At 43.2% G+C, this 27,809-nt stretch overlaps 1 protein-coding gene across 1 annotated transcript; it reads right to left on the bottom strand.

The window, feature by feature from the left end:
• Positions 1-4: 4 nt before the first annotated feature.
• Positions 5-27,643, bottom strand: AMHR2 (anti-Mullerian hormone receptor type 2). Its single transcript, XM_075266418.1, has 12 exons — positions 27,583-27,643; positions 27,332-27,508; positions 25,191-25,322; positions 22,999-23,085; positions 21,550-21,621; positions 21,310-21,464; positions 20,206-20,442; positions 17,774-17,888; positions 10,670-10,831; positions 7,557-7,700; positions 5,239-5,375; positions 5-169 (listed from the first exon to the last, which is right to left on the bottom strand). The coding sequence occupies exons 1-12, from the start codon at positions 27,641-27,643 to the stop codon at positions 5-7; spliced, it is 1,644 nt and encodes a 547-aa protein (XP_075122519.1).
• Positions 27,644-27,809: the final 166 nt, after the last annotated feature.

Below are 27,809 nucleotides of genomic sequence, written 5' to 3'. Positions count from 1 at the left end.
GACTTTATCCTGAGACCCCAAGATTTAGACATATACTGTCCTGTGGCAGCAAGCTGATGGGTGTAGCGAGAAGGTTACACAGTCTCTGCTGTACACAGTGGGCGGTCAGGCGAGCATCAGCGTCAGAGTCCCAGCAATCTTCCAATGTTTCCCATAATGTCTTGAATAACTATATGAAAAGGACAGTATTTAGAACTTGTATTTATAATGTATTTTCACATATTATATTTTATAATGTCTAGTATTTTATGATAGTTTGTTTTATGCCTTTTGGCAGTGTAAGACCTCCTGCACAACTGAGCATGCATTTGATGTGGGGCTGAGTTTGCGATGGAATGCACTCGGATAAGACTTGTGATCGGATGACACTTATATGTCGCTCCATTCCGTGATGCATTCACGTCTATGGGGCTTCTGATCCATTCCATTCCAATGATACAGAGGAGGATATGACCTGTTCTATAATCATCCATGTCATCGGACAGAACAGATTGGAAGCCTCCATAGACATGAATTCATAACTGAATGCATTCAGATGTCACTGAAAGTGTCATCCAGGTGCATTCTGCTGAAAACTCGTTCCAACATGAGAAGAACACTTAGTCGTGCCATAGGGCGAGTTCACATGGTGGAAAGTGAAGAGGAGTTTGTGGTGGACTTCCACCTCTTAGTGGCCTTCTGGCTTACTACTGCGGCTATTAATCACCGATTAGGCTCAGATAAATGTGGCTCACAAAGCTGCAACAAGACTGACTTGAACTCACTGGGAGGCTTATGCAGTATGGAAGCTGAGCCCGCCTCAAAGCCATTGCCAAATTCCTCTGTGTGGACATTTGAATGTATACGTGGTAATGGAGCGCCGGTCACACAAGCACACTGGCACTCCATTCAGAAGGTGGGAGCATGGGGGACTTACCTACCCCTGTTCTTCTGATCACTGGGGGACTTAGAAGTTGGACCTTCTTTATCTGACACTTATCTCCTCTCATGTGGAGAGGGGATAAGTGTTTTAATAGAAAAACCATTTAGGTTGCTCTCCGTACCCTATAATAGGATATCCTTACGTAGGATTACAGAAGTACCAAACTTTTGCAGAGTCACCAAACAATAATAACTTTTGCAGTATATACAGTCCTATGAAAAAGTTTGGGCACCCCTATTAATCTTAATAATTTTTAGTTCTAAATATTTTGGTGTTTGCAGCAGTCATTTCAGTTTGATATATCTAATAACTGATGGACACAGTAATATTTCAGGATTGAAATGAGGTTTATTGTACTAACAGAAAATGTGCAATATGCATTAAACCAAAATTTGACCGGTGCAAAAATATGGGCACCTCAACAGAAAAGTGACATTAATATTTAGTACATCCTCCTTTTGCAAAGATAACAGCCTCTAGTTGCTTCCTGTAGCTTTTAATCAGTTCCTGGATCCTGGATGAAGGGATTTTGGACCATTTCTTTCTACAAAACAATTCAAGTTCAGTTAAGTTAGATGGTCGCCGAACATGGACAGCCCGCTCTCAAATGATCTGAAAACAAAGATTGTTCAACATAGTTGTTCAGGGGAAGGATACAAAACGTTGTCTCAGAGATTTAACCTGTCAGTTTCCACTGTGAGGAACATAGTAAGGAAATGGAAGACCACAGGGACAGTTCTTGTTAAGCCGAGAAGTGGCAGGCCAAGAAAAATATCAGAAAGGCAGAGAAGAAGAATGGTGAGAAGAGTCAAGGACAATCCACAGATCACCTCCAAAGAGCTGCAGCATCATCTTGCTGCAGATGGTGTCACTGTGCATCAGTCAGCAATACAGCGCACTTTGCACAAGGAGAAGCTGTATGGGAGAGTGATGAGAAAGAAGCCGTTTCTGCACGTACGCCACAAATAGAGTTGCCTGAGGTATGCAAAAGCACATTTGGAGAAGCCAACTTCATTTTGGAAACAAAGATTGAGTTGTTTAGTTATAAAAAAAGGCGTTATGCATGGCGTCCAAAAAGAAACAGCATTCCAAGAAAAACACATGCTACCCACTGTAAAATTTGGTGGAGGTTCCATCATGCTTTGGGGCTGTGTGGCCAATGCCGGCACCGGGAATCTTGTTAAAGTTGAGGGTCGCATGGATTCCACTCAGTATCAGCAGATTCTTGAGAATAATGTTCAAGAATCAGTGACGAAGTTGAAGTTACGCCGGGGATGGATATTTCAGCAAGACAATGATCCAAAACACTGCTCCAAATCAACTCAGGCATTCATGCAGAGGAACAATTACAATGTTCTGGAATGGCCATCCCAGTCCCCAGACCTGAATATCATTGAACATCTGTGGGATGATATGAAGCGGGCTGTCCATGCTCGGCGACCATCTAACTTAACTGAACTTGAATTGTTTGTCCAAAATACCTTTATCCAGGATCCAGGAACTGATTAAAAGCTACAGGAAGCGACTAGAGGCTGTTATCTTTGCAAAAGGAGGATCTACTAAATATTAATGTCACTTTTCTGTTGAGGTGCCCATACTTTTGCACCGGTCAAATTTTGGTTTAATGCATATTGCACATTTTCTGTTAGTACAATAAACCTCATTTCAATCCTGAAATATTACTGTGTCCATCAGTTATTAGATATATCAAACTGAAATGGCTGTTGCAAATACCAAAATATTTAGAACTAAAAATGATTAAGATTAATAGGGGTGCCCAAACTTTTTCATAGGACTGTAAAATGTTCTGTGCAGGAACACGGGACATTTCAGTGATGGCTGGGGATGTAGTAGGGGTTGGATGTGTTATTCATCATTTCATGAGCCTGACTGCTGCAGCAATAGAGACAGGCATTGATAAAAAAAAAAAAATAGCCTGGGCGCATGCGCAGTAGCCGTAGTAGAAGCCGCATGCTACTGCGCATGCGCCCAGGCCATTTTTTTTTATCAATGTCCGTTCGCGAGCGCCAGAGGAGGACAGGACCGGAGGACATCGGAGGAAGAAGAGGCGGGGATGAAGATGAAGACACACCCTGAATGCCCACCCAGCGTGCATAATGCGTAAGTAGATAACATTCTTTTTTAGGGTTTGTGTCAATGCCTGTCTGCCGTCAGCAGCTGAATACATAGGCGATTAAAGCAGGAGTTGTCACAGCTCAGCTCCTGTTTTAACGCTGTGGTCCGGCTTCTGCATTTGTAGGTGCGATGTGATGACGTCACATCGGGCCTACAACTATGTGAGTGGAGTGAGAGCGGAGAGAGCAGTGGGGGGAGTGTTGGAAGGTGAGTGTGTTTGTGTTAAACATTAAGGTGGAACATAATGAAGGGGACCCATAAAACTGGGGGCAAACGAAGGGGGGAGGGGAGAACGGCATGACATGGGAAGATGAAGGGGGGGGGGAGAACGGCATGACACTGAGGAAGATGAAGGGGGGAGAGAACAGCATGACATTGGGGCAGATGAAGAGGGGGAAACGGCATGACACTGGGGCAGAGGAAGGGGGGGGGAGAACAGCATGACACTGGGGCAGATGAAGGGGGGGAGAACAGCATGAAACTGGGGACAGAGATGGAGGAGGGGACATGAAACTGGGGGCAGAGATGGAGGGGGGGGATTTAATTTACGGGTTAAACATTAAAGGGGTTGTCCCATCACAAGGAGCCTACCTATACTGCTTGTTATTGTGGATGTAAGACTTTTCCTAAATACATTGCTTCAGCAAAACTGCTTTGTTTGTCCATTATCTTACTTTATTCAATTCATTGTTGACAAAGCCCTTGAATTATCTGCTCAAAAGTCAAGTGATGTAGCTGTCTGCTCTCGGGGGGGGGGGGGGGGGGGGGAGGAGGATGGGGCTAAGTGCACGGGAGCGAGCCTGTGTTTCTAGCTATTCCTGTGTCTACACCACATGACCTAGGTCCTGCTCTCAGATAGGGGAGAGGAGCTGCTTTCATTTCTTCTGTTCTCCCAGTTATCAGGTTAGCTAATTCAATTGTGTTCATTATGGCAGAGACAGGCAGTCTCTGTATGTAACACAGAATGGAGTTGCTCCTGCCTGTACTTCAAAGTCCAACATGGGTGGGCGGAGCTACATGCAAATTTGGGGGTGGAGCTAAACGACAAGTTGCATGTGAAACCCCGCCCACCAAATGATGCAAGAAACCAGGAAGAAAGAAGATTTTACAGAAGTGAAGACTGGTGAGTATGCGACGTGGGAATACCCCTTTAAGGTGGAACATAATGAAGGGGACCCATAAAACTGGGGGCAAACGAAGGGGAGAGGGGAGAACGGCATGACATGGGAAGATGAAGGGGGGGAGAACGGCATGACACTGGGGAAGATGAAGGGGGGAGAGAACGGCATGACACTGGGGCAGATAAAGGGGGGGGACGGCATGAAACTGGGGACAGAGATGGAGGGGGGGACATGACACTGGGGGCAGAGGAAGGGTGTATATGAAACTGAGGGAGAGATGGAGGGGGGGGATTTAATTTACGGGTGACTGTAGTAGGATTATACTGTGTGGGAGCACATGAAAAATGAATGAGAATGGGCGGAGTCAACACAAAAGTGGGTGGAGCTAAATCTGCCACGGTGCGCACAACGCGCCGCACATTTTGTCCTTCTTTCTACTCTTCAAAAGTTGGGAGGTATGGCGTAGGTGACGCCGCACTCCTGCGTGATGTCACTCGCTTCGTCCAGCCGCAGCAGCGTCCTCCTGCCTCCTCCACAAGGGGGCCCACTGAGGCTCTGTCGCCCAAGGGCCCATAAAAACCTGGAGCCGGCCCTGTTAAGGCCCCACATTGTGGAATTTTGTTCTAGTCTTTTGAGCCAAAATCAGAAGTGACTTGAAAGGAATGAAACATATAAAGGAAGCTCTTAGACATTTTCCTTCTATTAAATCCACTCTTGACCTTGGTTCAAAATCTGCAGCAAAATCTTCAACAAAAAATGCTGCGTTTCCGAATCATGGGCCCTTAGCCTTATACAATATATTTTAATCCAATTTAAGGTGTGGTTTATACCAAACTTGTTCGACTATAAAGTAACCTTGGACCTGAGCCACTTGAACCTAAAATGAAATGGATCTTGAGAGGTTCGCTCATCTCTAATTTCTGCAGTTTTTCACATCTCCGATTGCAGTAAGACAAGAGACATCTTTATCCAGATCACCATGTCTACATCCAGGGCAATATAAGAGGGATGGGTGTGATGTAATTGTATTTCTTTTTCGGTTTTCAGAACATAGTTTACCTGCGGATTCTTACTCCAGTTTCTGGGTACTTGGGGACGTTGCTTGTTCTCTACCACAAATGATCGCAACTCATCTAAGGTGGGGTTTGGTCCCAACTCGTCCAAAAAGGCCACTCGAAACTCAGGACACTGGTGGTCTGATATAAGTCACAGAGTTATTTAACCACCATTGGAACAATGCAAAAAAAAAATTGCTGACTATAAAAAATCTTTGTGAGCCACCTTATGTGATTTATATAGTACTGTGTCTACTCACACGAGGCACACATCATGCAAGTGGGTTTTTTATATGGGTCTCATAGAGACACCATGTTCCATCATGTGTGCATCAATCATCATGGACCCATGCTTGCGAATTAAAAGCAGCCATAGCCTATTTTAGGATCCATCCACACTGCACTTGCAGTTCACATCTGGCTGTTCTCATACATTGCCTATTGACTACCATAGTAAAACAAAAAAAACACTTACATTTTGCAACATCCTTTACTAGTAAGAAACTTTGTGGTCTTGGAAAACAATGTATGCCAAAGCAGAAGTATGCCAGGGTCATAGTTCAAGTCTTTGGACATGATTGCTACATATGTCAAGAACATTTTGCACTATATACACCAAACCTGCAGTGTGAACAGCGCCTTATGCCCATGTCATGCATCTGCTGGATGTCACTTTAACAAGGCTAGCTTTATACGTACAGGGGCTGATTTTTTTCATTGCTTATGGGCCCAGAAAACTGACATACAAGTGAGAATTTAAAGTTCTTCACCTCACACGCCACTTTCCTCCAAGCATGGGTTCACCATCAGAATGATAATTTACGCCAGATTTCTGATATAAATTTTGCCAAAAATCTATGTCAGCAAAGAGCTGGTGTAGATTTCTGTTTAGACACCTAGACCATGAGGCATGCAGATGATTTACGAGACCCGGCGGCTGCTCAGTTCCTGAGCGGCTGCCATATTTAAAGCCCCGACATCCTCTGGAATAGGATGTCGGGAAGGGGTAAAGGGTTTAGTTAAAATGAGAAAAATAGTATGTCTGGTTTTTTGATGATCTGTTCAAACAAACCGTCTAAAAAATTGATCATGTGAATAGTCCCAATTACGCTAATTGATTTTAATGCAGCCGTGTGACGGCCATGAGACATCATTTGTCTGAACAGAGGCCAAGTCCTTCTTTTATACTTCTCAATTCTTTTAATTCATTGTATACTGGTCACATATGGGATTTTACAAAGGAGCACCAGACTGGAGCCCTGCATACAACCACATAGTAATGGTCTTTGAGCGATAGGTCTTTAGAGATTTCCTTTTAATTTTCTTTAATGCCATAAGATCAGAAACAGGTTTCATATATTAACCCTATTTCCAGTGAAGAAATACTTAAAGGGGCTCTATCAGCAAAATTATTCTAATAGAGCCCCACATATGCGTGAATAGCCTTTAAAAAGGCTATTCAGGCACCATAAATGTTATATTAACCCCCGGTCCCGTTTTTAAATAAACGCATTAAAACATATATGCAAATTGATAAACGATGCGATGTCAGCTTCGGGCACGCCTGCCTCTTCTGTCTCCTTGTAGTAACGCCCTCTGGTTCCGTGTCTTGCGGCTTCTTCTCTTCAAATCCCGCGCCTGCTTAGCAGCGCTTCCCTCCGGAGCGCTACTGCGCAGGCTCACTCGCCATTTTACTTTTCAGTGAGCCTGCACAGTAGCGCTCCAGAGGGAAGCGCTGCTACGCAGGCGCGGGATTTGAAGAGAAGAAGCCGGAAGAAGACACGGAACCAGAGGGCGTTACTACAAGAAGACAGAAAAGGTAGGCGTGCCCGAAGCTGACGTAGCACCGTGCATCCCCGCCCATGGTGCACGTTCGGTAAGATTAGCATATATGTTTTAATGCTTTTATTTAAAAACGGGACGGCGTTTAATATAACATTTACGGTGGCTGAATAGCCTTTTTAAAGGCTATTCACGCATATGTGGGGCTCTATTAGCATAATTTTGCTGATAGAGCCCCTTTAAAGTGGACCTTTCACAATGAACATGCAGTCCTGTCTAGCAGCAGCATGTCACAAAGCAGGATGAGCTTTCAGAGAAAAGATTGTATAATTTGTAACTTACTCATTTAAATCACAATTTTTTTGTATTTAAGTGCCAAGTGGGCGGTCCTTATCAGTGACAGCCAATGCTCATACAGGGACAGCCTCCTATTACTGAGTGAGACCGCCCACTGGACTCCTAAGCATACAAAGAGCAGAAATTTCACTAACTCTTTCTTACAAATGATATATTAGTAAGTTAGATAAACGGATGTCTTACCTGCATACAAATCATTACAGCGACTAAATATTTCCCACAGCAGGAGGCCTAGTGAATATACATCCGCCTGAGTCAAAGCCTGTTCCCAGGACATAAGATTTAAGGATCCGTCCAACATCTCAGGAGACATATAGCGTAACGTTCCTATCTGTCAATGTAAAATTAAAAATTCATCAATGGATTTTACCAATCGAAGATGAAGACTCTGCATGTATATACATCGTATAGGACCTAGCCCACTGTCAGCAGACATATTATGTGTACATCAGACTATAAAGCTGTCTGAACATGGACGCCCATATTTACCTTATTTACTGACACTTATTGCCGTGTCTGTAGGAACACAACTGTGCAGCTATAAGAAGTAATACATACATTTTTTTTCATGCTGTTTAGAAGGAAAATATTTCTTGTTACATCACGCCCCACACAAGCGTGCTTCACACAGAGAGGTAACACATCTCACACATTCATTCACACTGCTCTATTGCTGCTTTTTCAGGATTTATGTGCAAACTGAAAATTAAAATAAACTTAAAAATTTTCCTAAATGGGAGAGAAAAAGCTAGATTGGAATGATCCGCAGTTGTTTAACCATTTATTGACCAAGTGTTACTTTGTATCATCCAGGAGTTCTAAATATTTATAAAGAGAAGAGATTTCTGGCAATATTTATCTGTACAACGCAGTGGCGTAACTACCGCCATAGCAGCAGAGGCAGCTGCCACAGGGCCCAGGACATTAGGGGCCCGGTGACAGCCACTACCGCTGCTTTTTTTTTTTTTTTTTTTTTTTTTAATAGGCCGTTACCGGCTGAATCGGGAGATAGGTGAGTAACATCTGAAAAGACCCCAGAGTATAATAATTGTTTATGGGTGTCCACAGTGGGGCATAATACTGTGTGTAGGGGCCACTATGGGGGATAATACTGTGTGCAGGGGCCACTATGGGGGATAATACTGTGTGTAGGGGCCACTGAGGGACATAATAGTGTGTGCAGGGGCCACTAAGGGACATAATACTGTGTGCAGGGACCATTAAGGGACATAATACTGTGTGCAGGGGCCACTATGGGGGATAATAGTGTGTGCAGGGGCCACTATGGGGGATAATACTGTGTGCAGGGGCCACTATGGGGCATAATACTGTATGCAGGGGCCACTATGGGGCATAATAGAGCGAGCAGGAATGCGTAGGAGGGGGTCGGTCGAGGGCTTCGTCGTCGGTCGGGGGGGGGAATTGTTTATTGCAATATACATTGTGCAGCGTATATAACAGGTTTATTTTCTGGTCACCAAAATATACTTCATAGAGGGTGCTCAACCATTCCACCTCAAACGGACTCTCAGACCTGAATGGTATAGGAGGAAATAAACAAGACTTAGCCTTTATTAATAAATAGATAAAAAAGTGAAGATGTCACCTAAATTGATAAAAAGATACCTAGATGTAAATCATCATTATCGCTGCATATCCACGGGATATAGGTTCCATCTAGCAGTGGTGCAATATAGTCATTAGGGACCAATATTAGAACTCCTGATGAACCTGCGACATGCAAGGGAAATGCGTTGAGTGTGTTTGTTGAGGGGCTCTCAGGCTGAATTATTATTATTATTATTATTATTATTATTTATATAGCACCATTAATTCCATGGTGCTTTACATTTGGGGGTTACATACAATACACAAAATATACAGGTAGATATAATACTAACAATGACTGACTGGCACAGTGGGGTAGAGGGCCCTGCCCGCGAGGGCTTACAATCTATGAGGGAATGGAGATAGAGACAGAGACAGAAGGAGAGGAGGAGACTGTTCAATGGAAGCGTAATAGGGACAAAGGAACCTATTCTAACATCTGTATGTTAGAACTGAGTGTTATTAATCCCTTCTTGGGTATACGCAAGTGTATAGATTAGTGCACCTTTTTTTTTAACCGGACACAAAGTCCTGCATGTCTGACTTTTTGTCTGGTTAAAAAACCTCGTTTCACCGTGGGCAGGTACAAAACGCTCCCGGGTGTTCACTTTTTGAACCCATTCACTTGAATGGGTTTGAAAACTGACTGCCGGGTTTCCAGCCCCTGTCCAGTTTCTCGGGGCAGAAGTCGGAAACCCAGCTGAATTGGCTAAAGCGCGCACGGACGCAGATGTAAACCCGCCCTATTCTGCATGTAAGTGTCTTATCAATTTAGGAGACGTTTAACTTTTTAATATATTTATTAATAAAGGCTTAGTTTTATTTATTTATTGTTACACCACTCAGTTCTGAGAGTTTATTTTCTGGGTCAGTATGATTATGTCAAAACCCAACGGAACAGATTTATTAATAGTGTCAAATAGACTGGAGTCTTATACTGTTCCAGATGTATCACTGTATAATGCTGAGTGACAAATCTGGTACATTTTAGGCTGTCTAGTCTAGTCCATTGTTTACTCTCTTTGTTGACGTAGTATATTTATTTTTTTTAAAAAGTGCCAAAATTTTGGTGCATAATGTCACATCTAGAGATGAGCGAGTACTGTTCGGATCAGCCAATCCGAACAGCACGCTCCATAGAAATGAATGGACACACCTGGTACTCCCACTTTGACGGCGGCTGGCCGCTTAACCCCCCGTGTGCCGGCTACGTCCATTCATTTCTATGCGAGCGTGCTGTTCGGATCGGCTGATCCCAACACTACTCGCTCATCTCTAGTCACATCTAAAGGCACACCCCTTACGTGTTTTATATTTTGTGGCCCAGACTGTCGGCCCACACACAAGACCATGAAATTCACGGTCATGTGTAAGGGCCTATAGAGATGAATAGGTCAAAAACACGGATAGCACATTGATCTCTGCCACGGTCATCTGCAAGAGGCTTAAGGCCACGGTCGTGTGCAAGGGACCTAAGCTAAATATAAGCATTTCAATCCATAAATCATTAAACCATTATGCTCCAGAAACCAAGTACTTCTGGTCTTTAATCCCTCCCCAGATTATCAGAGATGACCATATTAACACAAATCCCATTGTTCTCTTAGCATAGTCCTTTTAGATCCAGCAATGGTAATAATCCTTTGAAGGTTCTGAGTTGTGCTACTACTTCTCGGTGTACCCCTCACCTACCATATTTAATATCGCCTCATCCCGTGGCTTCTTTTTTGTGTGACCATTCTCCAGAACTACAGATAACCCAAAATCTGTTATCACACAAGTGGAATCTGCAGTCACCAAGATGTTGTCACTGCTCAAGTCCCGATGAGCAATTGCAGGCTTGCATATGTCTGTCCATAGAAGAAAATATTTATTACCGAATATATAAGACATTTTCATGATAAGATAAGATGATCCTTTAATAGTCCCACAATGGGGAAATTTCAGTGATACAGTTTCATAGATGGTACAGTAGTATATAACAAGAGAGAAACACATACAAGCTCATGGCAGATAGAGAAATCCTAGGAATCATAGGATCTACTGTAAGTTACCTCATCTAACAATGCTAAAAACATGGAAACATCGAATTGTAAGGGCCCATATGGAAAAAACAGTCCCAGAATCGACAACAGAGATGCAAGGCTGAAGCTTAGATATAGGCTACTGTTTTGTAGTGTGAACTGTCACGGATTGGTATGAAGAAGTAACCCTATACAAAAGGGCTGATAAGCAGGTGGCCAGTCCCGCTTGTCATGGATTCAATGTAGTTTTTGGAATTGGAACTTTTTTCCTGCAACACAGAATGAATTAGGGCATGGTTTACAATTTGAGGCCAGGGCCCCATGTGCTGTAGATACTGCAGTTTTAACGTGCCGGAAATGCCGTTGAAAAAAAAGCAGCTTTTTTCAGTCCCTGCATACTGGATGGGATTCTAGCAAATCTGATCCATACACTGTGGAAAAATATGCGCAGCAGACACATTGCAATTTCCAAAACCGTTGCGGTTTTGGAAAACGCCACATTTCAATTATACCTACAGAAACACTGGTGGTTTCCCTATAGGTATAATGGAATCATAGTCCGCAGAGGTTTCCTCCTTTCTGTGGGAAAAACTGCAATGCATTGCCACAGTGGTTTTTCCCACATCGCTTTTTTGCTGCATCCCACTTATGGAAACTCTGCTTTTTTTGTTGCAGATTTTGCTACTTTTAAGCCAAGCCTAGTATTGGCTACAGAAAAAATTGATAATATCTAGGAAGCTCTGCAGCAAAATCTGCTACAAAAAAGCTGCTTTTCCACAACGTCGAGCCTTAGCCAAAACAAAAAGACGCAGATAGCAAATGTTTTATTCTAGCACATTCCAACATGGAATTCATACTAAAACCTTCATGAATGAGACACTGAGTGAACATAACCTAAGTGCTGCAGTTGCAACATTTTATCACTCTGACAGGGACATCCGACTGGTGGCAACCCCAGTGTCTATGATACGGACACTCCAAACATCAAAAGAAGGAGCCGACTACTCTCCAGAGATCATAAGCTAGCCCACACTGACTGCCCAATCCGCATGACATTTTAAGGAGAAGCTACAAAGCTGGCTATACGTATTCCATTTATATTAGTTGTACCCATTGCTTTTGATGGTACTAGCTCAATCTCTAAAGTGTATTGAAGTGTTACAACATTTCAGCAACAGTAGATGTCAAGTGCCATAATTGACGGGCTGTTGAATTTCGATATTATAATAATAATAATAATAATAATTACTCTCCTACCTATCACATGTATGCTGTTAGCTGAATGAGTATTTAGCCGATAGCTATTTAAAGTGTATAGCTGGACCTTGTCGGCTAACGCACATTGAAAACGCAGTTTGATCTGCATTAAAGATCACACTTCTGCTACAATTGAACCACAATACAGCAGCCACTATTCCTATAGTAAAAGACCCTATACTGCTCCTTTTTAGTGATGACCTATATTCAGGATGATGCACTGTGTGAAGGATCTGCAGCCCCAATAATCTCTTACCCCTCGTTCACATCTGTATTCGGTATTCTATTCGGGGAGTCCGCATAGGCACCCCCTGAACGGAATACCAAATGCAACTGCAAGCACTGTGCAGTGAAAGCACACGGACCCCTTAGACTATAATGGGGTCCGTGTGCTTGCCGCGTGCTGCCCACACAAATCATGCAGGCAGGAAAGTAGATTGTTAACAGTGGCGTAACTACCACCATAGCAACGGTAGCAGCTGCCACAGGGCCCGGGACATTAGGGGCCCGGTGACAGCTGCTACTGCTGCTATCATTATGCTCGGAGGTCTTTTCGGACCCCCGAATACTTTCCACCAACAGGGGGCCCCGAAGCTGCAGCAATGGCTGAGACACAGGAGCTGCAGGTCTGGCTCCTGTCAGCTCTTCAGGACGTTCCCCCCCTCTCTCCCCCTCCCTTTCTCTGCTGTCCTCTGCCCACCAATGAGAGGAGGAGGCGGGGCTTATCCCTGCCGTCCTGCAAGAGCAGAAGAGGAAGAAACTGCTCCAGGAAAATGAAACTGAATTTACACAGGTACGTACTGGGGTTACTATACTTATTACTATCAGGCATTTGGGGTGATTACTTGTGTTTTAGTAACTCCATGTGCCTCATATTAATAGCAGTTAAACCCATCATGTCCCTCACATTAACCCCTGTTTGTCTCACCATAAGAGTTACTGATATGTGAGACATATGGGGGTAATAGTAATGAACAGGGTCGGACTGGCCCGCCGGAGCACCGGGGGATCCCCCGGTGGGCCCCCGGGCCCGGACTATACTACTAATCATTTTAGCATAGGCAGGGGCCCGATCGGGCCCCTAACCACCCCATTGATGATCGGGCCCCTGCCTATGCTAAAATGATTTCAATCGGGCCCCTGCCCATGTCAGAGGAGGATTAGGGGAGGCGCTTAGGGCCCCTCCCCTAATCCTAAGAACCAGCGCAAGGAGAGCTACCGATCTCCTTGCGCTTGTTCAGCCATCTATGTATCAGCGTAGGCGGCGTCATCACGCCGCCTACGCTGATACACAGACGTCTGACAGAAGAGGATGCGGCAGCAGCGGGAGCAGCAGCGCGCGGTCGGACGGTAAGTATAATAACTTTTTTTTTTGTTTTATAATAGGCCGCTGCCTGCTGGAGTATCTACCAGCAGGCAGCGGCCTATTTACCAACCCGGACCTGCTCACTGCAGCCCCCGCTTCCCCTTGTACTTTAGGCCGCGGCGGGCGGTAGTGAATAGGCCCGGGCCAGGCCGCGATCCCACTGCCGCTAATATTATACTCAGGGGTCTTTTCAGACCCCCGAGTATAATAATCGGGGCCCCAGGGGAGGTGAGGGAACATAATAAACAGTGTTACTCACCTCTCCGGGATCCGGTGTTACTCCTAGCTGGCTTCGGCGCTATATGTTAATGCCCAGACGTCACGTGGTCTGGAATATTACCATATAGGCCCGAAGCCTGTTCTAGCAGTAACATATAGGCCTGAAGCCTGTGGTAGTAGTAATAACCTGTTACTGCGAGCACAGGCTTTGGGCCTGTATGGTAACAGGCTGTTACTGCTACCACAGGCTTTGGGCCTATATGTTACTGCTAGCTCAGGCTTTGGGCCTATATGGTAATATCCCAGACCACGTGACGTCTGACATATTACCATATAGGCCCAAAGCCTGCTAGGAGTAAAATCAGATCCCGGCGAGGTGAGTAACAGTGTTTATTATGTTCTCTCACCTCCCCTGGGGCTCCGATTATTATACTCAGGGTCAGAAAAGACCCCCGAGTATAATAATAGTTCATGGGTGTGCAACTGTGGGGCATAATAGAGCTTGAAAGGTCCACTGTGGCCCCTGTAACCTCTATTATGCCCTACAGTGGCCCCCCCTGCAACCTCTATTATGCCCCACAGTCTATTGTGCCACCGTGGGGCATAATATAGGCTGCAGGGGCTGCTGTGATATATATATATATATATATATATATATATATATATATATATATATATATATATATATATGGTCTGGATGTGTGGAGAAGTGAGGAGTCAAAGATGTCTGTGTTTCAAACTTTACAGAGTCAAGTCACAGCTGGAAGAAGTGGTTATGGCGGTCCAAAGGGAAGAGATGGGAAATGTGGGAAGACGTCTCCTGTGAGTATTACTGCACAAAATATTACTGCATTGTATTTATTGTAATGTTGTGATTTATTGTAATGGTACTGCTAGCACCCCCAATCCCCCCGCTGTCTGAGGTGGACAATCGAAAGATGCCCCCAAATCTTTCAATTACTACAACTCCCAGCAGCTCCAGATGCCCTGGAACTGTTGAGAGTTGTAGTCCACCCACCCCATAGATAATGTCCCACTCTATTGTTATGCTGGTGCCCTTTTCTAGAGCTCCAGCATAACAATATCCAAGTTTCAGAAACGCTGAGGACTTAGGGTATGTTCACACATCAGTATGCCATCCGTCCGTTTGAATTCAGTTTGACACTTCAAAACGGACTGGTACACATACTGATCTCTACACTGTTTACAATTGCTACTTGTAATCCCCTTATCTGTCCTCTAGGGGACGGAGAGCGTTTGCTATCAGCATAAAAAGGTGTCAGTATACAATCAGTATGTCCATCAGTCCGTTTTGAAGTGTCAAACTGAATTCAAACGGATGGATGGCATACTGATGTGTGAACATACCCTTATCTGCCTGAAAATGGCTGACACCTGGCGGACCTCATTATGTTAATGAGGTCTGCCACTGTCTGTGTGTAACCGCCATTTTAATAGTCCACCTCTCCGTCATTCTGGTCCCATTGTGGACCTGTATGACGAAGAGCTTGCCGCTGTTGTGAACCTAGCATAAGGCTATCTCTACACTATAACTTCTGTCATACAACCAAAGATGTCGCCCTGTGATTCTTTCACTCATGTTAGTGAATGGAGTCACATTGCAACCTGAGTGACCCAATGCGACTCCATTCACTAATGTGAAAGAGTCCCAAAGGGACACTGCGATCTTTGGTTGCATGAAGGAAGTAGTAGTGTAGCCATAGCTGTTTGCACACTGTATTGTGCGTGAAAATGCACTTTAAACGTGTATAATGGCAAAAACTGGACGGGCGATATTACATATGGCAGTAGGGTGGGCCCCTGGAAATAATCCCACTGGTGGGCCCTAGGCACCCCAGTCCGACCCTGGTAATGAAGATACTTTATTATTACCTCCATGTCTCTCACATATCAGTAACTCTTATGTGAGGCAGACAGGGGTTAATGTGAGGGAGATGATGGGGTTAACTGCTATTAATATGAGGCACATGGAGTTACTAAATTGTAATGCACAGGACCAGATTTTTTTTATCCACAATTTGTCCTGGTATAGCGGTCAGCGGGTGACGTGACAGTATTTAGTCCTGTAGGGGCCACTATTGGGTATAATACTGTGTGCAGGGGCCACTATGGAACATAATAGAGCGCGCAGGAATGCGTAGGAGGGACTCGGTCAAGATCTTCGGTGTCGGGGGGGGCCCCATGTCAAAAGTTCGCCACGGGGCCCCGCCATTCCTAGTTACGCCACTGATTGTTAACTACTTTCCTGTCCCCATGATCCCTGCACAGATCTGGCGGCAAGCACACGGACCCCATTATAGTCTATGGGGTCCGTGTGCTTTCACTAGACACCACTTGAAGTTGCATTTGGTATTCCGTTTGGGGGGACGGAATCCAAACGCAGATGTGAACGAGGCCTTAGCCTGTAAAATGGGTGGACATACCACATGTACCATCACATTAGCAGCTGAAACACAAGGAGCCCATATACAAGAGCCCTTTATTGTTGGCGTCCGCAATTGGGGGTGCTGACATATTCCCCTTTAATTGAAAGTAAAGAGTTAAACAAAGCTCTGCTAGTAGTAAACAGTTCGGGGGTGAAGGATTTCACAGTCAGAACTTGCCATACATTTACAAAGGAATTTAGATCTAAAGCTTCCTCGGCACTTTCACAGCTGGGCCATGTGATATAGTGTGACCTTGAGAGAAAATAAAGTATCTTGGTCTCGTCTCCTAGCGCTTTTTTTTTTCTTCTCAAAAGGTATAATGAGGCAATGGTTAGTGAAAATAAGACAAATAGCGGAATGTATAAAACGTACACTTTTTGGCATTTTCTATAAACAATATTGAGTTACATAATTTAACCACTTTATATAGATGCAAGCGAGGACTCTACCTAATGCTGGTCACCAGTCCTGAACCTTCTGCTATGAATAGAAATGTCAGCGCAGATCAACAACTCTTTCTATAGATATACATTGTTATTCCCTGGTATAGGGTGACAACCTTACATTAAGTATAATGAGCTGACTATGAAACCGCCTGAGAACGCCAGGAAGAGCCAATGGAAGACACAACGACTTTCCCATTACCATTGCTACTACTTTCTAATGATCAGCAGGAGTCTGTCAGCGACATGCCATCAATCATCCGGAGGCATATACTTAGTTTAAGGCCGGAGCCCCAGGTTGCGAAACCGCAGCGTTTCAATATACATTAGGAAACGCTGGCGTTTTCCATATAGTTATAATAGGGGCAAAAAGTCTGCAGAGAAAATGGGTTAGAATCTAGCCAATGGGTTAGATGTCAGCATCTCAGCCTAACACTAGGAAATAGAAAAAAAGAGTTTATAAACTTTCCCCAATGAGGCAGTATTGGGTATTAGGAACTGATCCATTCACAGTGACAGCTGAAATAACAAGATCCTGAATAAGGAACTGACACGTCCATCATAAAAGCTGAAAGTATAATGGGAGCGAACCAAACAAGTTGCTAAACTATATATTCCCTGGATAGATCACCTGGTTTGAGGCATAACAGACTGAGTACTTACCTATTTGTTGTAATCCTTATGACTCTTATCGATCACCTTCACACATTTGTATGAACTTTGGCCCCAATTCAGTTCTGTGATAGAGTTCTAAATACTCAATATTAGACAGTGCTGCAATTCCCTGCCCAAAGAGTTGCCAAAAGGACCAGTTTACAAGGAAAAAACTGTGCAGGGTATTCAGCAGTAACGAAACCTGTGACCCCTTCATTCCCAGTACTGAGGATGAGGTCCTGGCAGCTGGATGTCCAGAATCAGCTATTTGCAAAATGCAATCCCATTCTTTGATCAGAACAGACCCGTTAAGTATGATTTCTCTTGTTCTAGCTTGCACTAGTTTACTACTACAAACATAAAATAAAGTGATTTTACTAACCCCCATTCCACCTGTCACTATGTAGGAAAGCCAATCCCCTGGCTAAGGAAATGGCCATTCGACAAGCCGTGTCCCAGTCAGTAGTTCGGTCAGTCAAGTAGCTCCTCAAAGAGCCCTGATGGTAAAGAAAAAGTTAAAAGTTTTTTATCAGTGGTGCAACTACCGCCATAGCAACAGCCCCATGACCTTAAGGGGCCTGGTCTCTTCAGACCCCACAGTATAATGATCTGAGACTGATTATTACTCCCCTTTCCTGGGCTCCGGAGTGACATCTCTTCAGTGACATCATATAGGTCAGGCCAGCGTAAAAACACATAATGACGCTGGCATAACTCACATCTGTGGTGTAATTGAAGAGGGTCGAAGAGAGCAAGGAGTCGCACCAGAGCTCAGGAGAGGTAAGTTCCACTGGTTTTTAGGTTTGTCACTTTCCCTGGGCCTCCGATTATTATACTCTGGGGTCTGAGTAGAATAAAAGTTTGTAGGTAGTGAACATGAAATATTTGCAATGAACAAAATAGGGGCCACTATGGGAGACTATACTGTGTGGAGGCCACTTTGAGACATTATAGTATGAGTAAACGGGGCGCTATACCATTTAGGTTCCATGAAAGGGGGCACTATTCAATGTGGGTGTGAGGGACCAAGTCAAAAATTTGCTACGGGGCCAATCTTTGCTAGTTCCACCCCTGGTTCATATATATATATATATATATATATATATATATATATATATATATATATATATATATTCTCGCTGCAGCGTACTAAGCAGAGACCAGCAAGGAAAAATGCACAGCATTTTCTTAATACAATTTCCTCCTATTTAACCATATCCTCCCTATTAATATTATAAATGTGAAAGTTTGTGGGTTTGTGAGTTTGGATGTTCGGATGTTTGTTCCTCAATCACGGAAAAACCGCTCCACCGATTTGGCTGAAAGTTTCCACAAACATAGTTAATACACCAGATTGCGCAATAGGCTACTTTTCGTCACAATAGCGCACATACGTTTTTCCCAGGACCCCCACAAAACCCAAACTCACACCACCATCTCTGCAATCTCACACACTTTGGACCATAGCAAGCCACAAAATTCATATTGCCCTCTACAGCCTCGCCCCTAACCCCACACAGTCTCATATACATGTACTTTACCACTTCGCCCCTCACATTAACGATACTCCAGGAGGCTCTCTGTAACGCTCCGGAGCAGCCATATTTGCCGAACCCCACCGCTCTGACAATCCGCGACACCGCCCACCCATGTCAATACCCCTAGGCGGTCTAATAAATGCAAAAAAAAAGTTTACAAAAAGTAAAAAAAATATAAAAAAATAAAATAAAAAGGATTAAAAATTCAAATCACCCCCCTTTCCCTAGAACACATATAAAAGTAGTCAAATACTGTGAAACACATACACGTTAGGTATCCCCACGTCCGAAATCGCCCGCTCTACAAAGATATACAAATATTTTTCCTGTTCGGTAAACGCCGTAGCGGGAAAAATGGTCAAAAGTGCCAAACCGCCATTTTTTCACTGTTTTGATTCTGATAAAAAATTGAATAAAAAGTGATCAAAGCAATAACATTTCCCGAAAATGGTAGAACTACAAAGTACACCCGGTCCCGCAAAAAAAGACGTCTGATACATCCCCGTACACGCACGTATAAAAAAGTTACGGCTGTCAGAATATGGCGACTTTTCAAAAAATAATTTTTTAACACAGTTTGGGATTTTTTTAAGGAGTCAAAATGTAAATAAAACCATATAAATTTGGTATCCCCAGAGTCGTAACGAAACACAGAATACAGGGGACATGTCATTTTGGTTGCACAGTGAAGGCCGTAAAACCAAAGCCCGTAAGAAAGTCGCAGAACTGCATTTTTTCTTCAAATCCACCCCATTCTGAATTTTTTCCCTGCTTCCCAGTACATTATATAGAATAAATAATGGTGGCATCATGAAGAAAAATTTGTCCCGCAAAAATTAAGACCTCATATGGCTCTGGGAGCGGAGAAATAAAAAAGTTATGGGGTTTAGAAGGAGGGGAGTCAAAAACGAAAATTAAAAAAATGCCATCGGCGGGAAGGGGTTAACTTCAAATACTTCTGTCCCAAAGTCACTATGTAAAGTTTCTCACAACACCGTATAGCAGCTCTAATACAAAGTAACTTCAACACAAAAGTCTCACGTATTCTCTGAATTACAGCAAAAACAAGATACAAAGTTACATTTCATATTCCATACCTTATACACACTACGAAAACCTTACCCACGCCCGTATATACCCACTTCTACAATCACCGCAGACGAAGTCGCGGGTAACAGCTAGTTTTTCATATATGAAAAACCCTTTGATGACACTTTCGAAGAAAGTACTCTAATATTTGCCTGACATCCTATTATAAGGCAGGGCTTAAACTCACTTCAGGATAATGTTGAAAAACTAATAGGCGATGATGCTCCAGTGTGCCCTCAGTACCAGATCCTGCAGCTAGGAGGCAGACTATATTCTCATGCTGTAGAGGGGTCAGAAGATTCAGTATCCTCCATTCATGTCTATAAAGCTTCTTCATTGGGGGCGGGAAACATTTTACGATGACACCATTACCATACAGTGCACCAAGCCAGAGATCTGCAGCCAAACTATCTTCTCGAAGTGTCTGAAACACAGAGATAGATGAGCCATATTATGGATATAGACGATACTCGAAAACACAGGATTGCATTTGCACAGTATAATAGTGTGGCCAAAGTTAGATTTTATTATCCCATAAAATAATAGCAGCCTTGATGGATTCCTGACATAGTCCATATAACTGAGGTCCGATAATGGCTCTTCTGATCTACAGTACTACAAAAGAGATCTGGTGAATCCAAAATAGTAGCATGGCTTTTACTAGAAGAAAATCTGGGATGTGAGTGTGAACATAACCTTAGTAAAATGCATTTCCTGCTCTATTAAGGGTACATGGTCATATATTGACCTAGAGTTACTGAGGCTGGGCCACCATGGATGATACTTGTAGTTTTTGCATGGGGCAACTTATGGGAACTACTTGGCAGGTACTTATTGTGCTGCCAGAATGGAGGAGGTTGATGTCTCTTATAGATACACTAAGGTTTGCAGTATCTTGATGAGCAGGTACTCAAGAAGATGAAGAAAAAAAATCAATGGAGGGGTAGATACAGCATGGCACACTGTCGGAGATTTATCTTGCCTTGTTTGCCAGTTTTCTGGAGTAAAAAGCATGAAAGTAGCACAAATTATTGCGCAAGTCGGGTTTTTGTGCAAACATTTGTGACTTTTTTCACTTTAGCCACTTTCCTAGAAGGGCACATGGTGAAGGGCCGGGGTGGATGGACCCACTAGCCCTGCCAGATTTATGATCCCTGAAATCTATGGCAGCTGCCGAGGCACACCGTTTCCAAAATGTTACAGGATTTGTAAGCACATATCTACTGTTGCCCTGAAATGTCTTCAAAATAGACTAAACAAGGATGGTCAAAGCTGGGAATCCATAATGGACACCACTAATGTCTCTTCCTATTGGGCAAACCTGCAGTAGGCTAAGTCCTTCCACCGGCCGTGTTGGAGGGCTCCGCATCCCTTGTAACCCAAGTTCCTCCTGGTTCTCCTGAAAGCAGTCACCTCTGAGCAGCAGCCAGCGCTTTCCTTTTCTCACTATTGGATAGAAGAATTACAATGGATGGAAAGGAAGACAAAGGATTGTCACTAAATTCTGACACAACACAAGAGTCATCCTTACCTATGATGAGGCCCAAAATGCTCAATAAAATGAAGGGCATCATGACAGCCATGATTACAGCCACGTGGTTCCCTAAAAGTCACACATGATACTTTAGTCTATTTTTCCACTTTTATGTAAAAAAACCCCCCAAAACTGGTAAAAATCAGTTAACTTTATCCCGCACTCCCATGCCCTGCATACATATGTCATACATGTAATCTTTGGTCAGTATTGTTATATATCTTATGGCATATTAGAAGTATTTATTACACATTTAGAAATTTCACATAATGTAATATAAGAAAAATCCAACACTGAGAATTCAAAGCATGACATAAGTGGGGATAATTTTCCTATGTGTGTGTGCAAACAGGAAGCTGAGTCATCAGCAGCAGCGGCAGCCTCCCATAGGAAACAATAGCAAAGGGGGTGCACAATGTATCGTGCACCAGTCTAATTAGCATATGAATAAAAACGGACTTATTCAGAAACCACTGAGGCAATCTACATACTAAAGGTAGCTGTGGTATAGCCTTTCTAAAGCCTATGCAAGGATGTGATTAGTTAAAAATGACTTATCCCAATGATAGAGCCCCTTTAATATAGGAATAAGTAAAGAATGGTGGTAGCAGGTATATGCATAGGGAAGATGGTGCTGGTCATATGACTGGCACAACAAAGGATGACTTGGAGGTAGTGTGAGGATGTACAGGGCATCAAAATGGCAAAATGTAAAAGAAGTATTAGGTAGGGGAACCATGGCCAAGTAGGTGAGGGGGTATCAGAAAGGAAATGAGAGCCATGAGCAGCCATACATTGGCTCTATGGTTAGGATAGGGCTGCTACATCACAACTCATTATAGTGAATGCGGTTGTGTTATGACCCACAAGTTACTGCAAACATCACACAACAGTCAGGCTCCCTCATTAGATACATGACAAATTTTGCTATATATAGTGGTTTGTGTATTGTATGTAGTTGGTTCTGGAGATGTAACTTGTGCGCAGCTCACATTGAGAATTCACTAATTCTACCAAACCTTTTGTCTGATGGTAAGCACAGATTGTTCTTCAGTGATTGTCTTTTAGTATTGATTCCAATTTTAACCCCTACCACTGCCGCCGCTTGCTAAGGGAGCAATGGGTACCATAGATTAGGCAATAGACCATTCTGCAATCCTTGTAACCTAGGGTGAACCTACATTTTATCACACCCTTCTATAAAATATTAAGATATAAGAAGCTCAGATATATATTTTTGTCTGAATGTAACATCTGCAAGTTATAAATATAGGCAGGGTTCGAACGTGAAAGTTATAAGTAGTTGGTATCTATACATGTAACGCTCTGATAAACATGACATCTTTAGTCTAAATGCATGTTAGTACATCATATCACTGTGGACTCTTTGGGAACACTCCCCTTGTCACAGGCCTCTTTGGTGGACATGAAAGTCTTTGGTAATGCCCTTACTGCTTGCATTCCATGGCTGCTCCCTCGTGGCAATCATCCAGTCACAGGAGGCGTTCCAGGGCGCACATCTATCTAGTTCAGCTGAAACGAAAACCAGTCAGATAAACAAATGTCCTCCCCCAACAGCACCTGTGCTTACCCAGTGATAAGGGCTAAGCCTGTGAGAAAACATCATTTATTCTGAGATTTATAAAGTGGACCGCAGGCACTACGACATTATATTACGTATGTACAGAAGGGAGATCTGTGTGGATTTAACTTACTGTACGGTGTGTATATTAATATCTATAAGTAGGTAGATAGATAGATAGATAGATAGATAGATAGATAGATAGATCGATAGATAGATAATGTTGTATATATAGTATGCAGTGGTCAGACCTATTGGCACAAAGCTTGATCTCAAACTTGAGGTCTTGCCCCAAAGGGGTCACAAAAGTCCCCTCCGCCCCATATTAAGTGATTAGTACTTATTTAACTTGCTTACTTGTATATCGCCATATTCCACAGCGCTTTTACAGACATTGAATATCACTGTCCCATATAGGGCTCACAATCTACATTCCTAACCAGTATTTCTTTAAAGTATGGGAGGAAACCGGAGTACCTAGAGGAAACCCACACAAACACGAGGAGAACATGAAGCAGGTCTCCTATGACCACATGAAATCTCACTATAGCACGGAGATCACTGGCCATTCTATTTATTTAAATATGTATTGGAAAGTTATTGTTACAATGATATTGTACATAAGCAGTGTTTTATCCTTCTACTATGATCAGTAATGGCATGGCATAGGCCCATGATAGCAAACCTATGGCATGCGTACCAGAGAGAGCACTCAGAGCCCTTTCTGTTGGCATGTGTGCTGTCACCCTGATCACTCACTAACAGAGAATCTGGTACAGACCATTGTGGAGTATATAATACTGTCTGGGGGCAACTGTGTAGCACATTGTACTGTCTGGAGGCCCTGTGGAGTACATTGCACTGTGTGTGGGCCACTGTGAGGCAGATTGTTCTGTGTGGGGTCCCGTCACTATTTATATCACACTGTTTTATAGCAGAGGTGATATTAGTTCATGCTGTAATAACGTTGCCCGGTCACTATAAAACAGATCCTGTGCGATGTAAATAGTGAAAATTAACTGTTCAAAAGTACCAAATGCAGAAACCTTTACCTTTCAGTTGAAAACTCGGTAAAGCCCCATTTACACGACTGTATTTTTCGGGTCCATAACTGTCCAAAATTGTGGATTCTCACAGTATTAAGGTTAAGTTGCTGTGTTGGCACTTTGCAATTATTTAGTGGGTTTTGGGTTGCAGTTTGGGCACTGTTTCTAAAAGCTTCGCCATCACTGCCATAGGTAGCTGGGATCTGCGGTTTACAGTATTTCCAGTAGGCACACGCCATCTTGTCAGAAGCATGAATTGGCCAAACTGTCTTATTTGTCAGTATATTCTCTAAGCCTCCTACATGACTGTGTCGGTTGCCCCTCCTCTCCTTGTAGGGTATGGGTTTCTATCTATATATGTAATAATATGAGGCCTGCTAGCTTCACTTCTCTTTTAGTTTGATAAAGCAGATCAAAGTCTAAATTCTTCATTGATTCTAATGATGTAACTCTTATTGTACTGAAGAATCTCAGAACGCCAAGCAGAGTATTGTTTTATCACACCTTTGTCATCTACATAGAAGGATAAATATTTGATCAGTGGGGTTTTCACCTCTGAGAATGGTGGTGTTCGACCCCCATTGTGCATTCAGCCCGCTGAACATTGGTTTCCAGTGCTGGATGGCATGCATCAGCGACATACCTACAATTTAGCCTGGCTGTTCAGCAGGGGCTTGCTGAATAAAATAAAAAAAATGCTATATAACCTGCATGCTGAATAAAAACAATAAATACACAAAAACAAAGCCTGCATAGTTTTGCCATGGAGTCCATGGCAGAAATTCAAGAGACAGCTTCCGCTGAGGTTACAACTGCATATTGACACACTGAGTAGTCCCATTCAATGGGGCTACCCAGTGCGGTTTTGGTGTTATTTCTGGCACTGGAAACCTTTGCCAGATAGGGATGGATACTTCCTTTTCTAGCACCCTTTTGCTCTTTGGAATCAATGTGAAACACGTTGTGTGAACTTACCCTTATTATGTGTAAATATATAGCAATATACTTACAAGAAATGCGTTGATGAGAAAAGCTGATGTTGGCATTACACATGTCTGAAGAACATAAGCAATGGTATTTGCCTTGTCTGTAGACAGGATCACAAACATCAGATCTGCACACAGCTTTTGAAGGGAAACAGCCTACAAAACAATACAAAAATAAGTCTAAACCTCAGTGTACAAGACAACTGGGAAGAGCAGCAGTCATTGGAAAGGCTCGGACTGGCCCACCAAGGTATTGGTGAATTCCTCGGTGGGCCAGTGCCTTTAGGCAGGGCCAGCATGGGGGGGGGCAGACTGGGCAATTGCTGAGGGCCCCGTACCCAAAGGGCCCCCTGGGATCCAGAGCCTGATCACTCCACACCTGTCAGGCCCGGCCACATTGATAACTCTGGGGAGTATATTATACTGGGAGTTCTCGGGGTAGCATATTCTATTGTGTGGGGCCACTGTGGAGCATTATACTGGAGGGAAAATGTGAGGAGCATATTATACTGTGAGATTTATTCTTGTGCACTGTGGGGCTTGCACTATTATATTGTGCACTATGCACTATTATATTGTGTGGGGCGTCCCAGGAGCATTATATACTGTGTGGGGGCACTATGGAGCATTATGCTGTAGCGCGGGCAGGCTCTGGGGGAGAATATTATACTGTATGAGGCCACTGTGGAGAGCATATTATAATGTGTGGGGCCACTGTGGAGCATTATACTGGGGGGCACTGTGGGGATCCTTTTATACTATGTGTGGCATATTATATTGTGTGGGGCTGCTGGGGAGCATATTATACTGTGTGGGGCCACTAACGGTTATTATACTGTGTGGGGGTTCTGGGGAGCATTATACGGTGTTGGGGCTCTGGGGAGCATATTAAATTGTGAGGAGAATTATATACCAATATAGAGCATTATATTGTAGGGGGGAAGGGGCTCAAAATTCATGCTGGCAGCCCTGTATGCTATGTCTGCTTCACAGCTCTCTCACAAAAATCTTGCAGATGATGTAGTGCTTTACGGCCGTGCCATTCCCTATATAGTGCTGTGCATGAACTGGCCATGGAATTATTGGAACATGAACCAGCTGCACAGTGCTATAGGGGATGACTATACTGGGAACATACTAACGCCAAATAGTCAGCACATATGTAGGATGCCAGTGAAGGAGCCATGGCGTAGACTATTAGTAGGAAGCTATTGGATGAGCTCCCAGAACAAGTTCCACTGGTGGGCCCCAGGCTCTTCAATACAACACTGTCGTGGGATATAAAACATATTCACTGATGTGCTGTTTGGGAAAATGAATGAAATAGAGTTGGGGATTTCAAGACTTAATCATTATTAGCCAAAGTGATCTGGTATGAGGAATCAAGATAGTGAGGGGCATTATGGAAATTGGAGTCTGGTTTTGGTATAAGAATGAGGGAAAACTATGCTGAGGACTGGGAATGAGAAGGGAACCATGTTTGGGACCAAGATTTAGAGGGGAGCCATATTAAAGGATCAAGAGTTAAATGGCCTGAGAATTATTGGGCCATCTTATTTGAGTCTGAATCTAGTGAATGCTGTAACAATGGTGGGTTGAGAAAGCAGGTAAGTGTGGTATTATATTACTTGGCATGGCTACGTTCACCAGAAATGTACACTTCGCAACTGTAGTATCACATATGTAGCCAGTGAATCAATAGGACCTGATTGGCTTATCATCATGTCCAACCCACAATGACAGTTTTATCAAGGACCATGCCACTTGGTCACAGGTAATGAACATGGCACCAAGCAGAGGTTGTTACAAGACTTGAAATCCTCACTAAGAAACCAAACACTAAGTCTATCTTCAGGCATTGAAGTTTATACAAATGGATCACCAAGGGAAGTTACTTTATAGAGTATATCAATGTGCTTGGGGAAATATAAGAATATGCACAACTGGTTATACAGAACATACTTTAAAGGGTCTCTCCTTTATGATCCAGAAATTTGGAATTGAATTTTATGAAACAATCCCTATAAACATGACTAGCCAAACAAGACCATAATGATCTAAAATAACAATGCAAATACATGGTTAATAGGTTCATGTCATCCATATTAATAAGCCAATGCCCATTGGATACATTGATATTCCATTTTGCTATTTCATATTCTTACCCAATACTACAAGCTGAATGTCTCCATTGCTGATGATCCACATCCCCATACAGCAGTTACTTTCATTGCAATGTATCTTTCCTGGTTCTGTTATGTGTCCAAATTGAGCCATTGGCAATCCAACAGAATAGGACGTATTATCAAGTATGGCACAAGATATTCCTTTAAGATGGGCATCTAGGAAATTGCAAGAATCACAGGATTAAGGACTTGGCATGCATTACCTCTCTGTGCCCAATACTGATTCTTACCTGGCAGGAACGCTAAGAAGGAGCTCAAGTAAATGATGAAGTTTAATCCTGCGTGAGCCATTCCTATCAGCAGCAGAGGTAATATCGGTTCCTTGTATTCCACCTACTTGGTAGTTGTCCTTATTTTTCTAATTTTTTGGAGAATCCCTATTCTCCTATTTCTCGTTCTTTTACTAATACATATTCTGACCCTCACTTCACGCCTTTGTAAACCTTAGCCAGCAGGT

Source organism: Leptodactylus fuscus, chromosome 2 (assembly GCF_031893055.1).
Source record: "Leptodactylus fuscus isolate aLepFus1 chromosome 2, aLepFus1.hap2, whole genome shotgun sequence".
Classification (NCBI taxonomy): Eukaryota; Metazoa; Chordata; class Amphibia; order Anura; family Leptodactylidae; genus Leptodactylus; species Leptodactylus fuscus.
The sequence above is the reverse complement of the archived record's forward strand: the minus strand, read 5'-3'. Positions and strand labels throughout refer to the sequence as shown.

Coding starts and splice junctions, on each gene's coding strand:
- AMHR2 (XM_075266418.1), bottom strand. CDS start 27,643: ATGGCTCACGCAGGATTAAACTTCATCATTTACTTGAGCTCCTTCTTA. Junction 27,509..27,582: donor CTTCTTAGCGTTCCTGCCAG/GTAAGAATCAGT, acceptor GCAATTTCCTAG/ATGCCCATCTTAAAGGAATA. Junction 20,443..21,309: donor TAGGAAGAGACATTAGTGGT/GTCCATTATGGA, acceptor TCTGTGTTTCAG/ACACTTCGAGAAGATAGTTT.